Here is a 22,734-nt window from a genome sequence, read left to right on the forward strand (position 1 = left end):
TCTTCAAACAGTCAAGCTTGTCTATCACTACCAATGTTGCTGCAGAAAGCTGAGCTAAATCACTCTTATCATCCTAATTGATTTGGGACCTTTTGTCCAGTGTTATATTTATGCTGCATATTAGGTGGCTAAAAATGACACCAGAGTGAGATATTCACAAAATACATTATGCTATGTCAGTACATTATTTAATAAAATATGATGGGAGTACAATACCTGTCATGGCAAACAGCCAAAGACCTACCTAGCTGTTGACTCATTTGCTTTCCACTCATTTGGGGTAGGAGGAGAAAATAGGATGGGAGAGCTTATGGGTTGAGATGAAAACAGGGATGCTAACCAGTTACAGGGCAAAAGAAACTCAATTGGGGAAAATTATTTTAATGTTTTTCCAATTAAAATAAATATTCAGGCAGTCAGATGTTGAGGGATACATTCAGTGAAGATAGCTGGGTTTGCAAGCTGGAAGTGCAAACTGCAGATTGATCTATGGGTGTCCCAGGCAAGAAAGAGGCCATGACGTGCTGACTTTTTGCATAACAAAGGGCTCGGGGACCTGTGTGGCCAGATGACCAGGCACTCAAGAGGTGCAGCAGCAGCAGCCAACCCCTAGACCTTCCTGCCTTTTGATTGTAAGGGTATCTCTCCTCGGAGGCTCCCATTTTGAGCTGTTATTTTGTTATTAAGTTGTTGCACCAAAATTAAATTGTTTTAATGATCTGGAAGTCTGAGACTCTGCTAAGGGAAACCTGGGGTTGAGCTTCTGAGGAAACATCTGTGTATATACAGTGTGTATATAAGTGTGGGGTGTGTAGCTGTGAAGGGGCTTTGAGTACCTGCTCAGGTGGTGTAAGAGTGACTGCCAGAATGGCTCTTGGATGATCAGACAGGGAAGTTTCCTTAACATGAAAAGACAAGTATTAAATAACACTTTTCCTTCCTCTTTTCCAAGCTCAATTTCACTGCTTCCTCCCAGACTCCTCATGCCCACTGCAGTGGGTGTGAGGGATGGTGCTTCATCCCTCTCCCAGTTTTTCCTTCCTGGGATGTGGGCTTTCCTTGTAGGCTGCCATCCTGCAGGGGAAAAAAATCTGTTTGAACATGTGCCCTCTGTTAACCACAGAAAATGTCCCATCTGTTCCATTGTGAGATCCTCCAGAGGCTACAGGGTGGAGGATGGCAACTTGGATACCCAGAGCACCTCCTTCTCCTCTTTCTCTGTCCGTGGCATTCTCTCTGCTGTATCTCACCCAGCCTTTTTTCCATAGGTGCCCTGCAGTGGGTCTGCTGGAATGGGCTGTGTTTGGCATGAACTTTACCCAGAGGTCATCCTGCAGCCCTCCCAGCCCTTGTTACAGGCCTTGTCACATACACCAAATATACTTGTGAAAGGGTCATCTACCATAAAATTAACAGATGTGAAATTAAAGTCGTATTTAAAATAAAGGTGGATTGAAGTTTATCAGTATTTGGCATGAGACTTACTTTAAATGAGAACTTTTAGTCCATTCCTACCTCAATCTTGAAGTACTTGTTTAGGCACCTATGTAGCCCTACTAGTCATTTCGTTTGAACATCTCCTAGTCTTTCAGTTTGTACAGCCTGTGCTGGTTTGAAAATAAACCACAGTGAGAGATGAACCCCACACAAACACTTTGAGAGCAGGTTGGAGTTACAATTTAATAAAAAATATTACAGTAAATGCAGTCATACAGAAAAACTGGCTTAAACTCACTAAGTCAAAGTACAGTCTCACACCCTGTTGGTCAGGGTGGTGGTCGTAATCTGATTAAATAGTGGTTGCAGTCCTGTTGAAGTGATGATTGCAGTCTTGTTGAAAGCTGTGGTCCTGTGAAAGGTTTGGTCTTCCTCTACATCTGTTGAGCAATGGTGGTGGTGCCTCAAGTCCCCAAAACCCCAGATGATAAATAGTCACGTTCAGGTGGTACCTCCCTCGGGATGGGGAGTTTCACAATGGAATGATGTAATACTCTTGAGTCATTGCAGTCATACATTCTTGCTAGGGCCATATAGTCCAGGATGGCCCGATGGCCCCTGAGCAGAGATGACTCCCTCAGGATGGATGTAGTTACCATGGCCTGAGTTAATTGTGAAAACCATTGTGCCTTGCAGGGTTTGCCTCTTCTCCCTTATCTAATACCCAGCTTGCAGTCTGAAGGGTTGGGTGCACACTGGACAGCTGTTAAAAATGACCCACCGTTAACACTTCATCAAGAATTAATGTAGATGGGAGTAGAATACATAGCTTGGTTACACCCCACATTGTAACCCAAGACACAGGCTCAAAACTGGTTCACAAAGTAGGTGAACAGGCACTATTACACATGTTTATGGATAAGATTGTGAAGGACTAATAATATTGATCAGTCTTTGCATTTCTGTAAGACCCTTGTGGAATTGGGTTATCATTCTTTTTCAAATAAATTTTTGATGGACTGTAAAGATGTGGTTGGTTTTGGTTGAACTGGGATTTTTCTCCAGCACATGGCTGTAATGTTAGTAAATGGGATTGAAGGATGGCTTTTTGTACAAACAGGCTGATGAATACTATGCCTTCCTCTCACTCCTTATAGTCTCACATGCTAATATCAAAGATAACTAGTATTGAATTACTTCAGTTAAGCCAAGACCGAATTGCAAGGGTGACTTTGAATAGAAGAGTCATTTAATAGAGAATGCTAAGTACATCACTTCTGCATTGAATAGAAGAGGTTTTACCTGGACTATCTCTTGTACTTTCAGAATTACAAAATAGAGGTGTGTGTAGACAGAACACTATATGATGAAGATTAGGTGGCTAAGAGGTAGAACTTGCTTTTATTTTACCTCATCATGTAGCATAAGCGACCTCTTGTGCTCTTGCCACCTTCATAAGAATTTGCTACATTTAATGTAGCAGAAGCTAAGAGTGTTGAAAAGAATTTACTGACTTGTGTATGTTACTGATTTTGTCATTTTTGTGCTTTCTTCATTTGAAGCTGTCATGGTTTGACACTGGCGCAATGCCAGCGCCCCCATGAAAATACACCTTCCCAAATAAATACTGTAAGATGTTATCAGGAACAGAGCAGAGCAGGCCCAAGCTTAATAACAAAGGGAAAAAAAACTTTATTAAACTACTACTACACAAGACACACCGACTAAATCCAGGATGAAGACCTTCTAAAACACACCCCTCCTCCTCCCAGTTTCCAAAACACCCACCATGGAACATCACCCGGGATTCCTGATCAAATTACCACCCTTCAGATAATCAATACTCAAACTATCAAGGGAGAGAGAAGTCTCTCTTGCACCACAGACCCCCCAGGCAACACAGTTGCCACCTCCTGTGTTTCCCTGCCACACATGGCAACCGCCCAAAGAAAATCTGCCAGTGTGACACTCTCCTTTCCATGTCACAGTGCTCTCACCACTGTGCATGGACAGACTGCTCATAGGGCTCCTTTAAGGATGCTTTGCCACGGACCCAAAGATACAACAGTTCAGCTTCTCATCCTGGGACTACAGTCCCCCCCATTTTCCCCTGGGGCCAAGGGTCCAAGAACAGAGAACATCTTCTTTCTGAAGACAGAGGGCATCACCATTCCCTCCTCAGCTTTCTTCTGTTCTTGCCATTCCTTCGCTGGTGGTTGCTGAAGCAGGTCTCCTTGGGTCACCACTGCATCCCCCTAAAATGCAGTCTCTATTGCAGGAGATTTTGGTTCAGTCTATGGCTAGCAAGAAAAGTCCAGCCAAAAGCTACTTCATCATCTCCTCCCACCTAAAAATTTCTTCTTCTAACATCTCAGGTCCTGGACTGTCTCTCTTCCACTACAAATCAAGGAGGAGTAATATTTTACAAAGCCCTCATTTCCCGGAAAGGGTTAAAAGTTCAGACTCCCTGGATGGCTGAAATCTCTGTCCAGCATCCCGTCTCCCACGCTGGGCATCATCCCCCCCTTTCTGCGTCTCCTCTGCCGGCAAATTCCAGGTGCCGTCAGGCTCTCTGTCACTTTCCCTCTGGGGGGGGGACAAAGGCATCTCCGCTTCTCTCTACCCTTCCGTCCGCAGGAGCTGGCTCAGTTCCAGACCTTCAGCCCCTCGGCCTACCTGGACAAGGCCGCGTGGCTTCCCCTCCCCCACCCAGCCTGTGGCTGGGCAGGGGAGAGTCTGCACTCTCTGACAACTGGAACCAAAGAGACAGTTCTCCTGGGAGTTCTTGCTTTTAGCCCCCTGTGTTCTCAGAGGCGTGTCCATACTTTCAGTGGTCACTCCAGGTGCCAATATCCAAACCTGACCACTGATTGGTTTGACCCAACTTCCTGGAAAAAAAATTCACTTCATGTCAAACCATGACAGAAGCACAGACACTTAGGTTAGGATCTAAGCAGTGTATATAAAGAGGGGAAGGGAACATATGATTGTGATTAATGAGTTCAAGAAGATCTTGGCTTAGGTCCCAAGAGATTTTTAAAGTGAAGCAGAGGGGGCCCTTATTCTATAAAATACTTGAGAGTAAACATAACTTAAGCGTTCTTGTTGCCTACCAAGTTAACTGTGCATGTCTTGTTACTTTTCTGATCGCAGGGAGTTTGACAGCTCTAGTGTATCAGCATTCCATCACTCCACTGGCATTGCCCTGCAAGCTCCTCATCCCAGACAGAGGTATGCTTGTTGAAGTACAGAAGAGATATTTCCAGCCAAGTTTTGCTTCAAAGTGTCAGTGTCTGAAGGCAGGTGAATGTGTCACAAGTTGAGATCTAAGCAAAACCTCACCAAGGAGGAAGCTGTGGCATTGTCTTCAGTATTGGTGATGACCCTTATCCAAAGTGTGGTTGTGAGCATACTGGTACTGTGATATTCCAGTCATAAATATATATTCATCATGGAAATCCATGCAGTAATTTACCATGTGGGAAGACAAATGTACTTCTTGGACATAACATTATGCCCGTGTATGGTTAGGTTTAACCACTCAATCAGGTCTGGATAGCAAAAGGACAAGTAGATAAAGAGTAGATGGTGCCGTGAGTGCGACACTGGCAGGAAGAGTGTAGCAACTTGCACAGGATCAAATATTGTTCAAGTAAATTATCAAAAAGCTTATGTTGCTTCATCGGATTATGATTCTGATTTTGCTGATACTGATTTCATAAACCACTCTAAGACACAAACAAAATGCTCATGCTTGTTCAGTAATTCAGTTGTCTTGTATTCTCCCCATGAAGTTAACCCCAGACACATTATTGAAAAATGTTCTTGTGGTTTATGACTTTAAAGGCTTTTTTGAACCCCTTAAACTTTTGTCACAGACCATATGTTAATATACAAAAATAGCATTTGATTTATGCAAACACATCAATGCAACCATTTTAGCAGAAAAATATGCTGTGGTAGATGTGACAAGAGATCTCATGCATTTATATGGCAAAAAAATGTGAAGGTTGGCTTGTTCTCTTTATCCCCATCACCTAAGATGGAAAACTTATTCTGTTCTTCCAGAGGTATAGGTCTGGAACATTTGCCTTGTCTTGAATAAACATACCACAGTGAAATTTTATTTTGGTTTTATTTTTTAATCCAATTTGATTATGCATTTTAAGATGGTCTTCTGTAGTTAATGACAGGATACAGTGCCTGGAGTATTTAAAATGTTTGGATAACTGTAACTAACCATATGAATGTGTCACGAGTATAAACTGTGTTATGGCTCTTTTCCTCAAACTGTTGTATGGCTCTCTTCCTTATTTGATTATATTCAAAGACGGCATGCCTCATGCTAAAGGCAGCAGTAAGTGAGATCTTACATGCATTTATATACCTGAAATAACATGTAGGTGGACAGTTTTCTTACTACTTTTAACAATCAATTGGGAGGAAACATTCCACTGCTGTCTTAATGGTACAGATGTTTTTTTTTTCAACTTAAGAAGAACGTTTTGTTGTCATCCTCTGAATCAAAATATAATTAATTGATTTCATCATGGTAACAGTCTTTCTGTATAAATTACTGTAAATTATACAAATCAAATTATATCATTAAAATCACACTAGTCAATATATTTTTGGCTGTAGTGAAGGAATACAGCTGTAAGTATTGTCTTAATGTGTAATCATGTGAGTCCCTACAGCATATGCCTGTGTTGTGTCTTTTATTGTCAGGAAACAAAAGTTAAGCATCCTGCTTGCAGTGCTCGAGGCAAAAAAAAACCCTGACACAGCACAAAACATACACAGATAATTATAATTGCAGATAAAAAGTGGTTTCATGTTTCTGGCCAAGAGTTGTCCAGTAGATGAGATCACAGTTATAAGTGTAACAGCTCATAAATGACTGTGGACTTAGATTTGTTGATTTAAGTCCATACAAGGCATGGACAGTGTTTTTCTTTTTGCAGATCTCTTGGAGGAGATAGCAGAAACTTCTCCACAAACTGCTGCAAACTCAGCTGCGGAGCTTCTCAAACAGGGTGCAGGTCTGTTAAACTTTTATCCTTTTATTTGACTGTTACTAAAGTTTGTATCTTACAGGTTGGGAGAAGCTGAAGCTTAGACTGGATTAAAGGATATGTAAAGGTAGCAGCTAAATTTATTGTGCTGGGTAGAAGTGTAAAGGGCAAGTTTTTTCTATTTTCTGCAACCAGCTCCTACGTGCTACAACCCTGTGTTTTGTTTCCCATCATGTGTCCCATGAGAATATGAGGTATACGTAGGTTACTTCAAACATGACAATTTTTAAGCAAGACATTGCTTTCATAACTGATAAGCTTTAAGAGGCTGTTTTCAACCTGTGGTTGCAGAGGTTCAAGAACTCTGTGTGAGGTCTGCAAAAGCTAACTAAGGAAGGTGTTCAGTTAGGGTTAAGTTCTCATCATAGGCATTAACAATACCACTGCAAAATGCTTACTGTTACATCAATCTGAAAAAAATGTTAAAGAACAGTTCTCTTTACTTCACTTGGTGCTGCATGTTCTTAGGAAATGTCATATGTCTTTTCCACTGGATGCTTTTATGGATTCTTATGTGTAGTGCAGCACCCATTCTGGCAAGTTGAGTTGTGTTACTGCAAGCTTATTTGATGTGATAGAAAACCATGACCAGCGTATGTCCAAATTTTGTTGCTATGCACTGTTACTATCTGTATGGCTCTCAAACTGGGATGTTTGCAAGAGCTGTGTAGAGGTGTGCTCTGCTTCTTATCTGCTTTGTTAGTGTGCAGCTGATCCAGAGAATTAATTAAACAGCCTGTCTGAAAAAGTGTGGTGGCATTCTAACTCACCGTATTGGACAATGCTCTAAGAACTCCTGTATAATCTTAAAGTTGTCCTTAGTAGAAATGCAACCAATTGTGTTACTCTGATGTACACTGGGCATGTCCAGGGGATCCTGCCCATGTCCTGCAGTGGCCCTTGGTTTTCAGGTTGCTACGCATTCTCCCCAGAAGCCACCTAACTAGTGCCATTAGAGCACAGGAATACACTACATTTGCCACTTTCTTTTGAGTTCAGCCTACCCCTGGATCCACAAGTGAGTGTTGTGGCAAAGCATGTGTTTCTAAGAATGCTGCCTCATTACCCTCATGCATTTTTAGAGCACTTCTGAAGGGGCAGTTGTCAAACTGGCCAGCTCTGGAGAGAGTGTTGCTCCTTGCTTGTGCAGCAATCTGCTTTGACTTCAAAATTTCAAAGAAAAAGAATTATTTCTTCAGCTAGGACGGTAGTCAGATAAGTCTTTATGGGAGCTGTCGTATCATGGATAATTTAGGGTACTTAGTACATTTGATTTTAACCTGTTTTGATGTTTTTGTTGATTTTAAACAAGAATTTGGAACCCAAATAGATAAATTAGCTATGAGAGTTTTTTTTTTTTTTTCCTTGATACATCAGGGGTCCCTTTCCAGTCACAGAGCATTCAAGTTGTGGAGTTCAAAACTGAAGTGCAGATTCAAAACATGTAAATTGAGTCCTTTCAGAGAAGCTTTAAAGCAGATACACTTTCTCCTTGCCCTTCTATACCCACACTTCTCTCACTCCACAAGCAAAAAAGTAACGTGTTTTCCTAGAATGATTATTTTTTATATCTCCCTGAAAAACCTAATGAGCATTTCCAGGTTCTAAGTGCTGAAGCTTACTAGAAATCCTTTGCTTCTTAGACACTGACAATTGAAGACTGGAAACCATACAGATAAGAGGCTTTTCCCTAGAATACACCTTGCTTTATTAATCTTCCTGTTCAGCAACAAAATTTTCTGCTCAAATAAATTGCAGTTCTTAATTCTCTTTACACTGATACAGTCAAGAAACTAAGAATTCTGAACACAGGACATTCCCAATCTGAAAGCAGCACTGTTAAGCTGTCGCTGGTGGCACAGATGTGCTCCAAAATGTCACCTGTGAAAGACGAAGGCAGCAGCATTGCAGGGCAGCTGCATTGAACAAAAGGTCTTCCTTTTGTTGTAGGTTGGAGCATGGTTTCTCCAGCATTACTGTCCTCGATACCTTGTCCGGCCATGCATGATTTTCTTTAATGACAAATCTTTCTGTGTTTCTCATTATCTCTCCTTTCCTTTTTAAAGCAACATGTTTTCACTTTGCAACACTTTCATAAAAGTTTCCATTTATTATTTTCTGTGCTACAGAGGCAAAGGATACCCTGTATTGGGTAAGTGCTGTTTGAGCTATCACTTTGAGGGCAATCTAGATAAAATGCTTCGAAATTTCATTTAGAAACAAAACCTGAAAACAGTCTGTCGACAGCAATGCACTGTGTGGAAGAAGAGGAAGGGACTCTGATGTGTGTGACTGTAAAAGAAGGGAATCTTCCTGTTCTGGGGAAAGACCTACAGGATAGTGAAGAGCTTTAGATCTGTAGTGACCATACACAGTAATGAGGGGAGAAGAAGAGAGCTTATGGTTTGGAATGTTCATTACAGTTTTGGGTTGCTACTCATCATCTTAAGTCTTCTCTGCATGAATTTAATTGATTCAAGCAAAAATTATGGACATTTTTACAGCAATGCAAAAATGTATTTTTGAAATTTTAGACTTGCAAATCAAATAAATGAAATCTCAGGATCCCTTCCTTCACTGATGGACTCCAGAGCTTGAAGTTACTGAGCTGATCATTATGCTGGAGTCAAACTTAGGCTTATGCACTTTTAAACTGTATGATTACTTGGTTGTTTTGAAAGTGCCAGTGTCTAGCTGTATAATTTTATGTAGATAGTCACAGGAGAAATCTTAAAACAGATTATAGAATAACTAAACAAAAATATAAATTGTTAGATTAAATTAAATCTTTGCTTTTATGGTAATGTTGGCAAGCCAAATGAAATTGCTAAACAGATGAAATGTAGCCATGGTAATTTGTATGTGTCAACTGACAGAGTTGTAAATTTTGTCCTGGATACCCACACAAGTGTTTTTACCAAACACAAAATATTTTGGTGCTAGTGTTTAACTATGGATCTGTATAATCATTCTTGCTTGTTCTTAATTTGTTTGTAAGTTTGACTTTATACCACAATTCTATAGTAAGCATGTGAATCATTCTGTTAATTCCATATAATAGTTCATACTTTAGATGGCACTGTACTATGTAGTATTATACAGTAGTACAGTACTACTGTATAATGCTATATAATAATACATATTTTCCTAGTGCTCACTGCAGATTTGATACAAAATTGTGTAAAAAAAGTATCTGTTTGGTAGCCTTAGAAACTAGATGCAGTGAGCATCTATTTTATAGAGATATTTCAGAAGTTGCTAATATCTCTAGAAGAGGAATAGTACTTTTAGAAGTAAGTGCATGCTGAAATAAAGAAAAGGCCTAAAAATGTATGTCAGTAATTTTTATCAGTATGGAAATTGTTTTACTTGCTCTGAAATCATTAAATGTACAGAACACTATTAATGAGAATTAATAAGAAATGAGCTTTGAAATAACCCTCAGTTCTTTTTGGTGTGAAAACTTTCTTGTCTTGCCAATCAAGTGAATGGTTTCCTTTGAATATAGTTTAAATATTTGAAACTGTAGAATGTGTGAACGCATGCTGCAAATGTGTGTTTTCTTACTGGCTGATGTATTTGAACTTAAAAGCAAAATATCCCTATTCTTTCAGAAATGCCTTTGCTCCAGAACTACTTACATGTGTACTCTCTGGTGTTGTCTTGTATTTATTTAAATTTCAGGATATCTATGGGTAATAGATAAATATAGTCATTGGCTTTGATATAAAAGTATTAATACCAAAGGGAGAGTAAAAGGCCTATGACCTCTCAAAATCTTTCCCCTCTTTCATTACAGCTTGTAACGTTTGGTACCTGAATTCAGTAGAGATGGAGTCCCTCACAGGATACCAGGCAGTACAGAAAGCCTTGAGCCTGACGCTGATGCAAGATCCGTCTCCTATCTCAACCGTTGTCCATTTCAAGGTGTCTGCTCAGGGAATCACACTGACAGATAATCAAAGAAAGTAAGCAAATAAGGATGGGAAGGGAATATCTGGCCCTGTCCATGTCAGGTTGGCCACTGTTGATTTAACATTCCTAGTTACATTTTGCAATCTCTGTCTCAGAGGATACCAGGATTATAGGAATGATGGTGACTGTGTATGATGGCTGTAGTACAGGAAAATATATTTTTAAGTTGTGGACTTTATTTCCACCTGGCATATTTTACCTTTGGAAGGTCACTTTTATATGACAATTTTTATTGTTATTTCTTAGGAAAGTATTGGCTTTGCTGGCATTTGATATTGAACCTATTCTGTGAAACAATTTATCTTCATGATGTCTTTCACCAGTATCACTGAACAGACCTGACTTAAGCAGATGATGTGTGTCTCCAGGATCTGAAACTGTGTATTGGATAGCCTGTAAAAAACTATGATAAAAATTTAATTTATATTTACTTTGTTATAAGTGCTAGTTAGGCTACCACAAAATTTTCCAATTTGAAAAATTACAATAACGAAGGACAACAGGAATTCATTATAGGTTAAAAAAAAAAGTGCCAGATTTCTTCATTCCATGGGGTTTGCAATCATTTGTAGCAGATCACAGAACCTTTACCTTAATTGTAATGCCTAGGAGTGTGAATATTTTGAAACATAATATGATCAAATTATTCGTAAGTTCCACAAAGTTGTCTGTCCCACTAAAATAGAATCTAAGTGGCCAGTTTTTACAAAAAATACATTTCATACTCCTAGTTCCTAGCTTGAGAATCAGTTTTCCTTTAGTTCAAAAAACTTTACGTTAGTGTTTGAAACATGTATTTATTGGTTTGAAGCAGTTCATGTGGATTTCAAAGTCACTCGAAGATAGCAAAAAATATTGTATTAAATCGAATACAATTTATTTTTCAGATTAGTTTGTTGTTTAGAATTGTAAGCATCTTTACTGTTTCTGTAATTTGTTTTCTTTCTTCCTATCCAGACTCTTTTTTCGGCGACATTATTCAGTCAACACCGTTATTTTCTGTGCTTTGGATCCACAGGACAGAAAGTAAGTACGACAAGCAGTATTTTTAATATGTTATTTGTATTGTTCTACCAAAAAAACCCAACAAACAAACTAAAATGAACATTTTTATTTCTCTTTTTTTTTACTGCTTTCTTAATGGACAAGGTGGATGAAAGATGGCCTTTCTGCAAAGTAAGTAGAGTCTCTTTTAACTGAATGTTTTAGGAATATCATGAAAGTGATCAGTTTCTTGGTGTTCTAAATTACTTTTGTCTGAGATGTGGAAGGGAAAGCATCTGTTCAGAGACAAAAGCCTCTCAGCCCTCTGTAATTTGTTACTTCATCTACACCTCTGCAAATTGGGGCTTAATTATGGCATGGGTGGGGATGGGAAGTCTGGAGCCAGAGCTAGCATGGTTTATTTAGATTGCGAGTCTCTGATTTGACTGTGGTTTCAGGCATCGGAGATATTTGTTCTCTCAGTTTTGTGTTCCACCTGTCCAACAAGACTTAACATAAGCTTTTCTCACTTAGACTCATAGCTTTAAAAAAAATCCATCTCCTGGTACATAGATTAAAACACTCCTACTAGTATTAGTGTGTGGCATAAATACATGATTACGTTGTTGTCACCCTTTAATCAAAAGAAATAACTTAAATAGAGAGGCTCAGCACTTGTTTCTGGAAAGGAGCAGAAATAGATGGCTTAAATCCTTTTTCCAATACTCTGTCTACTAAGATGTGTGGCTCTCAAAATCCTCTCTTTGGGCAATCCCTGACACACCACACCACACCACACCACATGCCCCCCAAACTAGGTTAGAGAACAGCAGTATCGAATCAGATTATATCTGATATATAGAGAGATATATATTCTGAGATATGTGTCAGAAATATATCTCCAGGGTTAACAGCATGTCTCTGACAGCAAACAGTACAGGATGCCATATGGACAGAGTAGAAGGAAGGAGACAGTCTGCTTCCCTGATTCTCTAATGAGCCGGCTGGTCCATCTGGACCACTGCATTTAGCAGCCACATGGAACCTTGTCCATCAGAACACAGAAGTCTGCTATGTGTGCTTTGTTTTTGCAGTATCTTTTCTGTTTTATGAAGTTAGGCAATGCGTATCTGTCAGTTCTCTGACATACTTTGATTGCTGCCCTTGCAGAGTGTTTGGGTTCATTGCCAGGAAGCAAGGCAGTGCCACAGACAACGTATGCCACCTCTTTGCAGAGCATGATCCAGAACAACCTGCCAGTGCCATTGTAAACTTTGTATCAAAGGTCATGATTGGATCCCAGAAGAAGATCTGATGCCTTTCCATCCTTGATTCAGAACTCATCGCTGACTTCACTGAAGGAAATCACTCTGAGAGGGAGAAAGGCTATTCAGCAACAATGTCTGAATATTGTCATTCCCAATAAGGAAAGCAGAGAATGATCTGTGTATTGTGTTTGCAAGAGCTCAGGCTTTTATTTCAAGATGCCTCAAAAAGCACTATTTCTTAGTTTTTGTATCAGAGGACAGAACAAAAGAAGCTGGGTGCCACACTAAACCATGTAGCCCTTACCTGAATGAAGCATAAATGAAGAACTTTTCTCCTGATGGGTTTCTAATGTATCTCCACATGCTGTTTCTCATAGTTTATTGGAGCAGAAATATTTAGTAGTTTGCACTACTTTTTTGTTCAGGAAGTGTTTTGTAAAACCTCCACAAAGGCACTTGCCATGGTTTCATCAATGGTAGTTATAGGCCTTGCAAACATGCTTTTAGGAGAATGATCATCTGAGGAAAATTATTTGCTCTTCCCTATGTCTTTGTGATCAGTGATGAGAACTGAATAGAGAAAGGGGAAGATGTATGTGAAGAGAACTTCTGTGCAAGTTGTTTTCTGGTAAGAAAGGAGTGGCAGTGTGGAATATTCAGGAAGATTGCTCTGTATTTAGTGTTAAGAAGGCTGAGCTGTTTTAGTTTGAAAATTTTACAATAAAGCAGAAGTGGCAGAACAAAAAGAGGTGTGAAAATCTGTTCTATTATTAGGCGGTTTTTGTAATTTTTTAATACAGAGAACTAAGCAGGGAAGATTAAGCATTTTAGTAATTACAGGATAAAAATGAGGGACAACCAAAGAGGAAGATTATATAATTTATTCATTTTTACCGGTGACAGATTATTTATAGTGGATCTCAGATCTTGGTATATCAGAGAGATAATTCTTAAACTAGACCACTGTTGAGCTTTACCTTTAGCACTATTTTGTGTAAGTAAATGTGTGTGTAGCCTGTGCCTTGGTAGAGACAGTAGTCGGATATTTTGTCTTTTGTCTTACAGTGACAAGACACTTCCCATTTTCTGCCTCTGCAATACTGGTTTATTCCCCTACAGAATATGTAATTATATTTATGGATTCTTCTACCCCATTATTTTGCTGGAGTTTTGAAGATTATTTTACCGTTTTTTCTTTTCATCTATAGGAACTATATTTGATTTGTTATTCCTTGAGTTAGGGAATCAGGAAGTGAATGGAATTTATTTTGTTACTTCGTCCCATTTCTTGAGAGCATTTATGTCTTGATTTCTACATCCATCACACCTGTACATATCTCTTTATGTTTCTTAACACATTGATATTTGAAATGCATAAGAAAGTGCTATTTAGCTTTATAGAAAATTGATGCAATAAGTTACAGTGGAAGCCTGAACAAGGAGAGTAAGCCACTGAGATCTTCTGTGTAGTTCCCATTCAATGAAAAAGAGCAGTACTAGACTCCTGTATGGGAACTGATGGTTATAATGCAACTTCAGTGTGGCAAGTGCTGAAAAATTTCATTTCTTCTATTTCTTTCATGTGTAGCTGTCAGCATTATATTAATAACCTGAGGAATAAAATAACATTCTGTATTTTGCTTGATAACTCGATAGATGAGCCACTTTATCCACTTGTAGATTTTAATCCTTTTATCCAACATTTTCAACTACATTTATCCTGTATAAAGTATGGGGTGTTTTTTGACAGCTCTCTTTGTATTCCTGAAGTATTAGGACCATGTTAAACCTTACTCAGTGACCATAGAAGTGTTACCAAATTATTTGTGTAACTACAATTTTGTGTAAATAACTTTATGTTTTTTAAGAGGAAGGTGGTGAGGAAGAGAGAGAGAAGAAATATTTGAAGTTTAATGTATTTGGACCAGGAAGTGATTTATTAGTAGCAGTAGGCATTGGATATCTGTAGAAGGGTGAAGCAATCCAAAGTGTGGAATTCAATAGCTACCGTGGAAGCAACAAAGGCAAGTACCTCTGATTAGTAACATTCTGTTACTAATTCTGTTACAATTCTGTTCTTTTGGCACAGAGGTATACTACTTAAACAGTATTTATGTACCATCCAAAAAAAAAAAATGAAGTTCTTACATCTAGGAGCTTTGCTCCTTTTATAAAATGTGAGAACAAGTTTTCTTTTAAGATTCTTTTGGTGTACAAAGATTCCATGAGAATCTCCATGATGTACATGAGATTGCCTGATCTCATCACCCTGTTGGAGCCCACAGAAGTTCTTCAGTTGATACCTCAAGTAGATTTAAGTCTCAATTAGATTTTAATCTGATGTGTTATAAGAATTGAAATGAGGAGGATTTTTTAAACTGTATTTTTTCACTTATATAGATAATAAATTTTAGTGTGTCTTCTTAGACACTAAGTGTTAGCCTTTGAGCTGAAAATAAAATCTTTTTACCCCGTGTATTGTCATTTCCATTCAGGACCTTATTTTTTATTCCTTGTGCTTGAATTCAAAAGCATGAGGGATTGCATGCTGACAATCCTGGTGGTATTTTCTAGGAGTTTAGCTCTACTTGGTAAGTGGGAAAAAAGAAGTTACCCTGTTTCTAAGGGAGATTTTCTATTTTGCATTACTTTGGATGGTATATTGCCACGTGCATTTGCTTTTTAATGAATTAAAAATTGACAAAGCCAGGTAGTTCCGTATATACCATTATATAGTCTGTGTAGAAAAATATTCATTGAACTCATATGTTCATGGCAAATGCAAGACTAATCTTTACATAGCACTTTCCTGAAAGATTTTTGGTCGATGTGTGTATGCAATTTCATAACTAATGGCAGCAAGTTGACACATATATTTAGCCAGACGCCTGTTAATGTGGTTCGTGAATACACTATTATAATCATACAGTGTTAAACTACAAAAATGCTAAAAGCCACATTTTTAATTAATGGTTTGACTGTATCCAATACTGTCATTAAATATTTAATATTTCTTTCTTGGTTTTTCCTACTAGTGAAAAGTTTTACTTTTTTCTTGAAACTGTAAAGAAGCCTCTAAAGGTTTTCATTATATAAATGAATGTTCTATAGATTCTTTGTATAGTAATTTTCTCTGCTCTTCAGACCGCCTCTTTCAGATTATAATAAAATTACAAAAGTGAAATTCCACTACGCAATGTCACAGGGCAGTCTGTTCTGAATGAAAGTTAACTTCTGGCATTCGAAATCAGCTAATAAGTAAAACCTTCTTCATGAATTAAGAATAATTTGGGTGCTGGGGTTTAGTTATAAGAAATGTTTGAGATTTCTTTCAAGGACTTCAGGTGAGCTTGTGTTAGTGGTTCAGGTCAGTTGGAGCATATGATTTTCCTAGTTAATTTGTGGTTATAATGGTATAAAAGTATCTATTGCTTGCATTGCATATTTCAGTGTAAGAAGGAAGAATATGATACCATCCTCTGAGATATTGTAACCATTTAACTTCGCCTCCACTGCGCTTATGCTGGAAAACCTTCCAGAGAGTGCTGAGAAATTTAACCCCTGGCTGAAACAGGTACAAAATCAGTGCATCAGACAGACAGTGAAGGTTGAGTTATATACATGCTTTATCAGGGTTATTTCTGAGGCTGATAAACTCTGATATGTCATGCTTATGCCTTTTCTGTGAGTGTCTTGGTTTGAAAAGACAGGTGTCTGCTCAGGAAGGCAGGAGCCTCCCCTGAAATGGAAAACATAAACACCCTTCCTCCAAATTGTTATAATTTTGAAATTAAGGGGCTTTCAGGTAAAGATATGGGAGCAGGAATAACAGTTCTTTATTAGGGAAAAAAATAAAAATAAAAAATGCAGTAATACAAAACAACACTGACAGAGTCAGAACATGAGCTGACACCCTGTTGGTCAGGGTGTTGGTAGCAGTCTGACTGAATGGTGGCTCCAGTCCTCCTGCAGTGACAAGTGTGGTTCTGTTGGAGCAGTGATCCTGCAGAAGGGTCACTACAGTGATCCTGTAGTTTTCTTCTGAAGATCCAGTGGTGGTGTTGATAGGCCTGATCTTCCTCTGGGAATCCAGTGGAAAAGGCTGCCTGTGGTGTTCCAAATCTCAGATTATATCCAGGTCAGAATGCTTGGCTTGTCCCTCTGGGCAGAGCACCTCACAATACGATGATGTAATTTTATCAGTGAGCCCATTAACAGAAGATAACCTCCCTGGAGGGAGGATTGGTTGTGGAAGTGATAAAGAAAAACTGCCCAAATAACAGAAGATAACTGCCCCCACCACTAACAGATGATAATAGAATACACACCCCCACTCACATCTTGTAACCCAGGACAGTGAGGCATACACTGGCAGGAATTTTTCATTCAGTGTGCTTGACTGTCATTCTTTAGTACAGGTGATTGCAAGGTTTATGCATGGTTGTAAAGTGAGATCTATCTATTAAAAGTGTTGGTCTTTTATTAGGATGAATTATAATGTGGAACAGATGACAAGGATGCAATAGTAAAATGATCTTCTGTGTCAAGAGTCCAGTCTCTCCTGTTAAACTGTTGTCCTTGAACCTGGATGTCATTGTGTATGTGTGCTGCTGTTGGGTGCCTTTTAAGGCTGCTCTGGAGTCTCTTTGCTCCAGTGGAAGAAAATCTGCTTTCAGGATTCATCCTAGATATTTTCACAACTTGTTTATATGCAGTTGTTCTTATACCAGTGTTCTCTTAGTATCAATAACTGTTCTCTCCTTGAGATATTTATAGCAGGAAATCTGCTCCCCCTTGTGTCCCTCAGTCTTTTTTGGCAAGGCTAAACAAGTCAGCACTTGGCCAGACTCTATAAAAGGGGCAGAAGCTGCTGCCTTGTAATTTTTTATATGTTTGTATTAGAAAATTCTTGGGACAAGAAAACTTGACCCACGAGATAGGCAGAGTAAATCCCTCATCTGCTTCTGCTGTTGATACCTAGAATAAAGGTTACAGTAGTGTAAACTGTATCAGGTGCTGTGGACAAAGGAAATTACAAAGGCAAATAGCTGAAGAAGTTTTTTAAAGCCAAAGTCAGAAACAGGAAGCTTGCAGGAGACCTAGCATATCTGGCAAACTACCAAGAGGGCAAAGGGGAGCTTTTTAGAGAATTAAAGGATCTTGCTGAATAACTGAGAAGGGATTTGCATCACATATCACAAGGGATCTCAAACCGGAACTATTCCCTTTCTTTGAAGACATTTAGTGTTTCACAACGTACAAATGTTTGACCCGTTTTAATGTTTTATTATTTGCAGAATCACAGGGTGGTTGAGGGTGGAAGGGGCCTAAGGAGATAATCTAGTCCAACTCTATTGTTTAAAGAGGGGCATTCTAGAGCCATTTGCCCAAACAGCTTAAATTCACCAAAGGTAGAATCTCCAGTCTCCCTGGTCAATTGGTGGTAATTCTTAGTCACCCTCACAGTGTTTCTTAATATTCAGAGGTAACCTCCTGAGTTTCAGTTTGTGCAAATCACCTCTTGTCCGGTTAAGGAGCACCACTGGAAAGAGCCTAGCACCCACCATAAATACAATGTGTATTTTTACACACTGATGAGCTCCCCCTGAGCCTTCTTTGCCAGGCTGCACAGCTTCCACAGCCTCAGTTTTATGTAATTGACAAACTTGCTGAGAATACACCCTGCCTGATCATCCAGATCATCGATTAACATGGTATAAAGGATCCGACCCAGTATGGACCCCTGGGGTAGAGCACTAGTTACTGGCCTCCAACTAGACCTTGCACTGCTCATCAACAGTGTCAGTAACCAGCTATACAGGCAGTTTTCAATCCACTTTACTGTCTGCCCATCTAGCTACATCAACAGCTTGTCTATGAAGGTATTATCTGATAGAAGTGTCAAAGGCCATACTGAAGTCCAGGAAGACTGTATCTACTGGTTTCCCTTGAGCTAAGCCAGTCATTTCATCACAGAAGGTTGATCAGTGATGACTTCCCCTTAATGAAGCCATGCTGACTCCATGGAGGTAGACAGAGGGCTGGAGTACCTCCCCTATGAAGAAAGGCTGATGGATGGTTTAGCCTTACAAAATGAAGGCTCCAGGGAGACCACAGCCTTCCAGTACTTAAAGAAGGCTTACAGCAAAGATGAGGAAGGACTCTTTTATCAGGCAATGCAGTGATTGGATGATGGGTAGCAGAGTAATGGTTTTAAACAGAAAGAGAGTAAGTTTAGAAGAGGAAATTCTTTGAGTCAAAGGGTAGTGAGGCACTGGAACAGGTTGTCCAGAGAAGGGGTGGATGCCCTATCCCTGGAAGTGTTCAAGGCCAGGTTGGATTGGGCTTTAAGAACCTGATCTGTTGGAAGGTCTTCCTGCCCTTGTAAAGATCTTTAGAGATCTTCTCCAACTCAAAAGCATTCTATGATCTATGATTCTGTGGCCCACAAACAGGTGGTGCTTTGCCTTGTGAAGATTCCTTCTCTAGGTACACAGTTTTGCCAGTGTTTTATGCAAGGTGTTCTGAGTTGCAGCTAACTACTGGTGCCTTTACAGTAAGATAAGCAGTGTTTACAAATGGATTCACCTCAAATTTCTGCATGACCTTTAAAAAAACCTAAGTCTTTAAACTCATTAAAATACATTTTCATAATTGTAAAAATCTGCTAATATCTTTGGTAGCATTATTTGAAGAGTTGTTTAAAAAGCAGAACTAGCTTTTTATGTAGCAGTGACTTATTTTATGTTACATACTGTCCTCAAATTTTGTTTTAAATATCTACAACTATTTGTATCCAATTTAATTAAATCTGACTTTTGGATTTTTTTCTGTTGCCACGTGTATTATATACAAGTCATGATTTGTTTATAAAGCAGATGGCAGGTATGAAAGAAAATACAGGAAAACTAAATTGAATGAAATGCTCTATAGATGGAGAATCAAAATGAGGAATGGAATTGTCCCAGGAGACCTATATGCTTGTGTTTACTCTAGTAGAATAATCCAGCTTTAAAAATAAATAGAACTATGTTGATTGAAGTACTAGTTTCAAGCCTTTCTGTTTGCAAGCTAATTTGAAACTCCCACTAAAGCACATGGTAATTACTAATACCTAGGGTATGTGAGTGATGAGAGGAGGCCCTCAGATTTCAGCAGGAAGCTTCACAGCACACAGATTTCTCCCTGCATATAAAAATAGTTAAAATGCATTCATAGAACTTAATTCTACAGTAAACTTGGAGTCTTACTCTCATGTAAAAGCATGTTTTGCTCCAACTGACAAAAAGACAACAACCCCTAAAAGTAACTACTAGAAGGAATAATTTACCTTGTTGGAGCACTCAAACAACTTATAACCACTTCAGTCTCTTTCCATAACAAGTACCTGGTACCAGATATTTGAAATAGCACTTAGAAGTCTGTTAAGGATTTTTATGAGGAAATGCAGCTTAACATGTGTCAGTAAGCTCTGTCACAAGGCAATTACGAAAAAATCCCTAAAGGTGGTATTGATCATGTAGTGTGGCATAACTATAGTATATGGTATATATATGCTCTGAAACCTGTACGTAAATTTGTTCCTGTTAAATATATATTTGGTCTCATGCCAATTGAAGAACATCCAGATTTGATATTTTTTTTGGTATTGCTTCTTACGTGGGACCCATCCATACCTATTTCTCAGCAGAAATGGAATTAACATAGTTTGAATCTCTTCAGTGGTAATATTTAGTCACCCTTCACTGTAACTTAGAACTTGTGTGCCTCATTTTGTTAGAATAAAATGCTGAATAACTCAGAATTTTGCTTGCTCCTATGTTGCTTCTTTTCTCTCTGACTTCCTTGTTTTCGCCCGGCTCCTCTTTCCCAGGGCGCTGGCCAGGCACTTCCAGGAGCAGCCGGAGAGAAGCAACAAACACCTTTGGGGGTTCGTTTGATAGAGGCGGAGCTATTTAGAGAGCACGATCAAGACCGGGATAAAGAGACTCAAGAGATTGGACACTTGTTGTGCAGTCCAAAGTAGGTTGTATTTGCTCGAATGCCGCACATACAAGTGACAATGATCAGGGGTTGAGTTACAGGTTATGTAGGGGAAAATAAGAGATAAGGTGAAACCAATAGAACAATGCTCAGTATGAATACATTATAGGTAAAATCCAATGGGAATAGCTTCAGGGGGAAGGATGAATACACGTAAAAATACAGAATAGAAACTCCAGCTTTAGGTTTAGGAAACAGAAACTCCCATTTCAAATTCACAAAGCCCTTTTGCTCCGTTTGCATAGCTGTACACTACAACACTCCTACCTCTGATACATTTGTTAGGTGTGGAATATTTCCATGCCTAAATCTTAGTCCAATTCATTGACATGCAGTCTGACTATACATTTTCCTGTGTGCACTGTCACACAATGCATTGGTTTTGCATGGCCTGGTTTTTGGTAGCAGGGAGGCCACAGGGGTGGCTTCCGTGAGAAGCTGCTAGAAGCTTCAACCATTTCTGGCAGAGCCAATCCCTGATGGCTCTGAAGATGGACATGCTGTTGGCCATAGCTGGGCCAATTAGAAAGGTTGGTAATATGTCTGTGATAACATATTTAAGAAGAAAATCAAAACAAAATGAAGGCACAGTATTTTCTGGCCAGAGATGCCTATATAACTTAGATCGAAATTACAAAGTGCTTATATAGCTTGAGTCATATCAATATAACTTGATATGTCAATGTAACCTGATATCAATATATCCTAAATCATAACTTTTTATATATCTGTATAACCTGATACCTATGTAATCTGAATCATAACTTTCATACCTATATAACCTGATATAAATAACTTTTTATACAATGTAATGGCTAGTATGTGGTTTACTAGTTGCTTAATGCTGAATAGACAAAAAAAGAAGAAAAAACTCACCAGGTGGATAGCTTTAGAGATAGGTAAGTATAATGCTAATGAAAAATTAGCAAATACAGAGCCAGTTAACCACAAAAAGAATTTAGGCCAAAAAGACTGACAGACCAAGGAACACCATAACTGATGCTTCGAAGACAAAGTTGAAAAGTTCAGATGCAAAGATGACTTTGGAAGCCTTCATCAAAGACCCCTGACGACCCCTGAATTGGGAAGATGCAAGCGCAGTGCAAAAGAACTAATAACCATGAGATCATACAATGTAAATTAGTTCTGGTGTGTACACGATGATGTTGTAAGTACATAGTGATGCTAAGCAGTACTTACTGTATAAATATACCACAGTGTGGAGGCCTATGAGCCTATTAGGGAAACTTCTAGGGTATTTCCTTGGAAGAATTTAGTAGAGGCTTCAAGCATATCTCGCTCCTCAGGGTGAGTCAAAAGGGGCTTCTCCCATGATGCCCTGCATTATGTTAATATGCCCTTTCCTCATATGTCACTGCCCTTTGCCCTGCCCTTGTACTACCCCTGTGCCCCCAAATGATTGGCTCCTGACCCCATACTTAATGCAGAGCCCTGCACCGTTTGCCTGTCTTTGTCCCTGGAATCTTTCAGTGTGACTCTACAATAAACCTCACTGGAACTCTATACAGGGACCCTTTCTGTCTTTCTTCGCTACCTGTCTGTGGTGTGTGAGTGTGGATTGAGTGACTGTCTGTACTTGCTAAGCGGCTTTTTCAGAAGACGCTTCGGGAAGGTAGCAGCTAACACCATCCGTATTACCATGCTGCTACAACACAGCACTTCACAAAGGTGGGTGAGTTAGGCAAAGCCATCCCAATTACCACCACTGCTGCAGTAAACAAATACCTGCTCTATAGAGCAGGTCTATGGGGATTTATTTCCAGCCTATCTTTCAGGCATCACAGAGAAGAGGAGGAGGTGAGAACATGTGAGGGAAAACAACACGGCAACACCAAGGTTAGTGGAGAAGGAAGGGGAGGAGGTGCTTTAGGCACCAGAGCCAAGATGCCTCTGCAGGCCATAGTGATTGATGACCATGGTGAGGCAGCTGT

General features: G+C 39.2%; 1 protein-coding gene across 1 annotated transcript in view; it reads left to right on the plus strand.

Moving 5' to 3' along the window:
* Nucleotides 1–15,215, plus strand: part of TNS3 (tensin 3) — a 134,817-nt gene extending 119,602 nt beyond the window's left edge. The window contains exons 24-29 of the mRNA XM_053958255.1: nucleotides 4,591–4,668; nucleotides 6,402–6,479; nucleotides 10,312–10,480; nucleotides 11,445–11,513; nucleotides 11,637–11,663; nucleotides 12,642–15,215. Coding sequence (XP_053814230.1) covers nucleotides 4,591–4,668; nucleotides 6,402–6,479; nucleotides 10,312–10,480; nucleotides 11,445–11,513; nucleotides 11,637–11,663; nucleotides 12,642–12,786 — 566 coding nt within the window. The 3' untranslated portion in view covers nucleotides 12,787–15,215. The remainder of the gene's footprint in view (nucleotides 1–4,590; nucleotides 4,669–6,401; nucleotides 6,480–10,311; nucleotides 10,481–11,444; nucleotides 11,514–11,636; nucleotides 11,664–12,641) is intronic.
* Nucleotides 15,216–22,734: the final 7,519 nt, after the last annotated feature.

The sequence above is a fragment of the Vidua chalybeata genome, chromosome 1, assembly GCF_026979565.1.
Source record: "Vidua chalybeata isolate OUT-0048 chromosome 1, bVidCha1 merged haplotype, whole genome shotgun sequence".
Taxonomy (NCBI): Eukaryota; Metazoa; Chordata; class Aves; order Passeriformes; family Viduidae; genus Vidua; species Vidua chalybeata.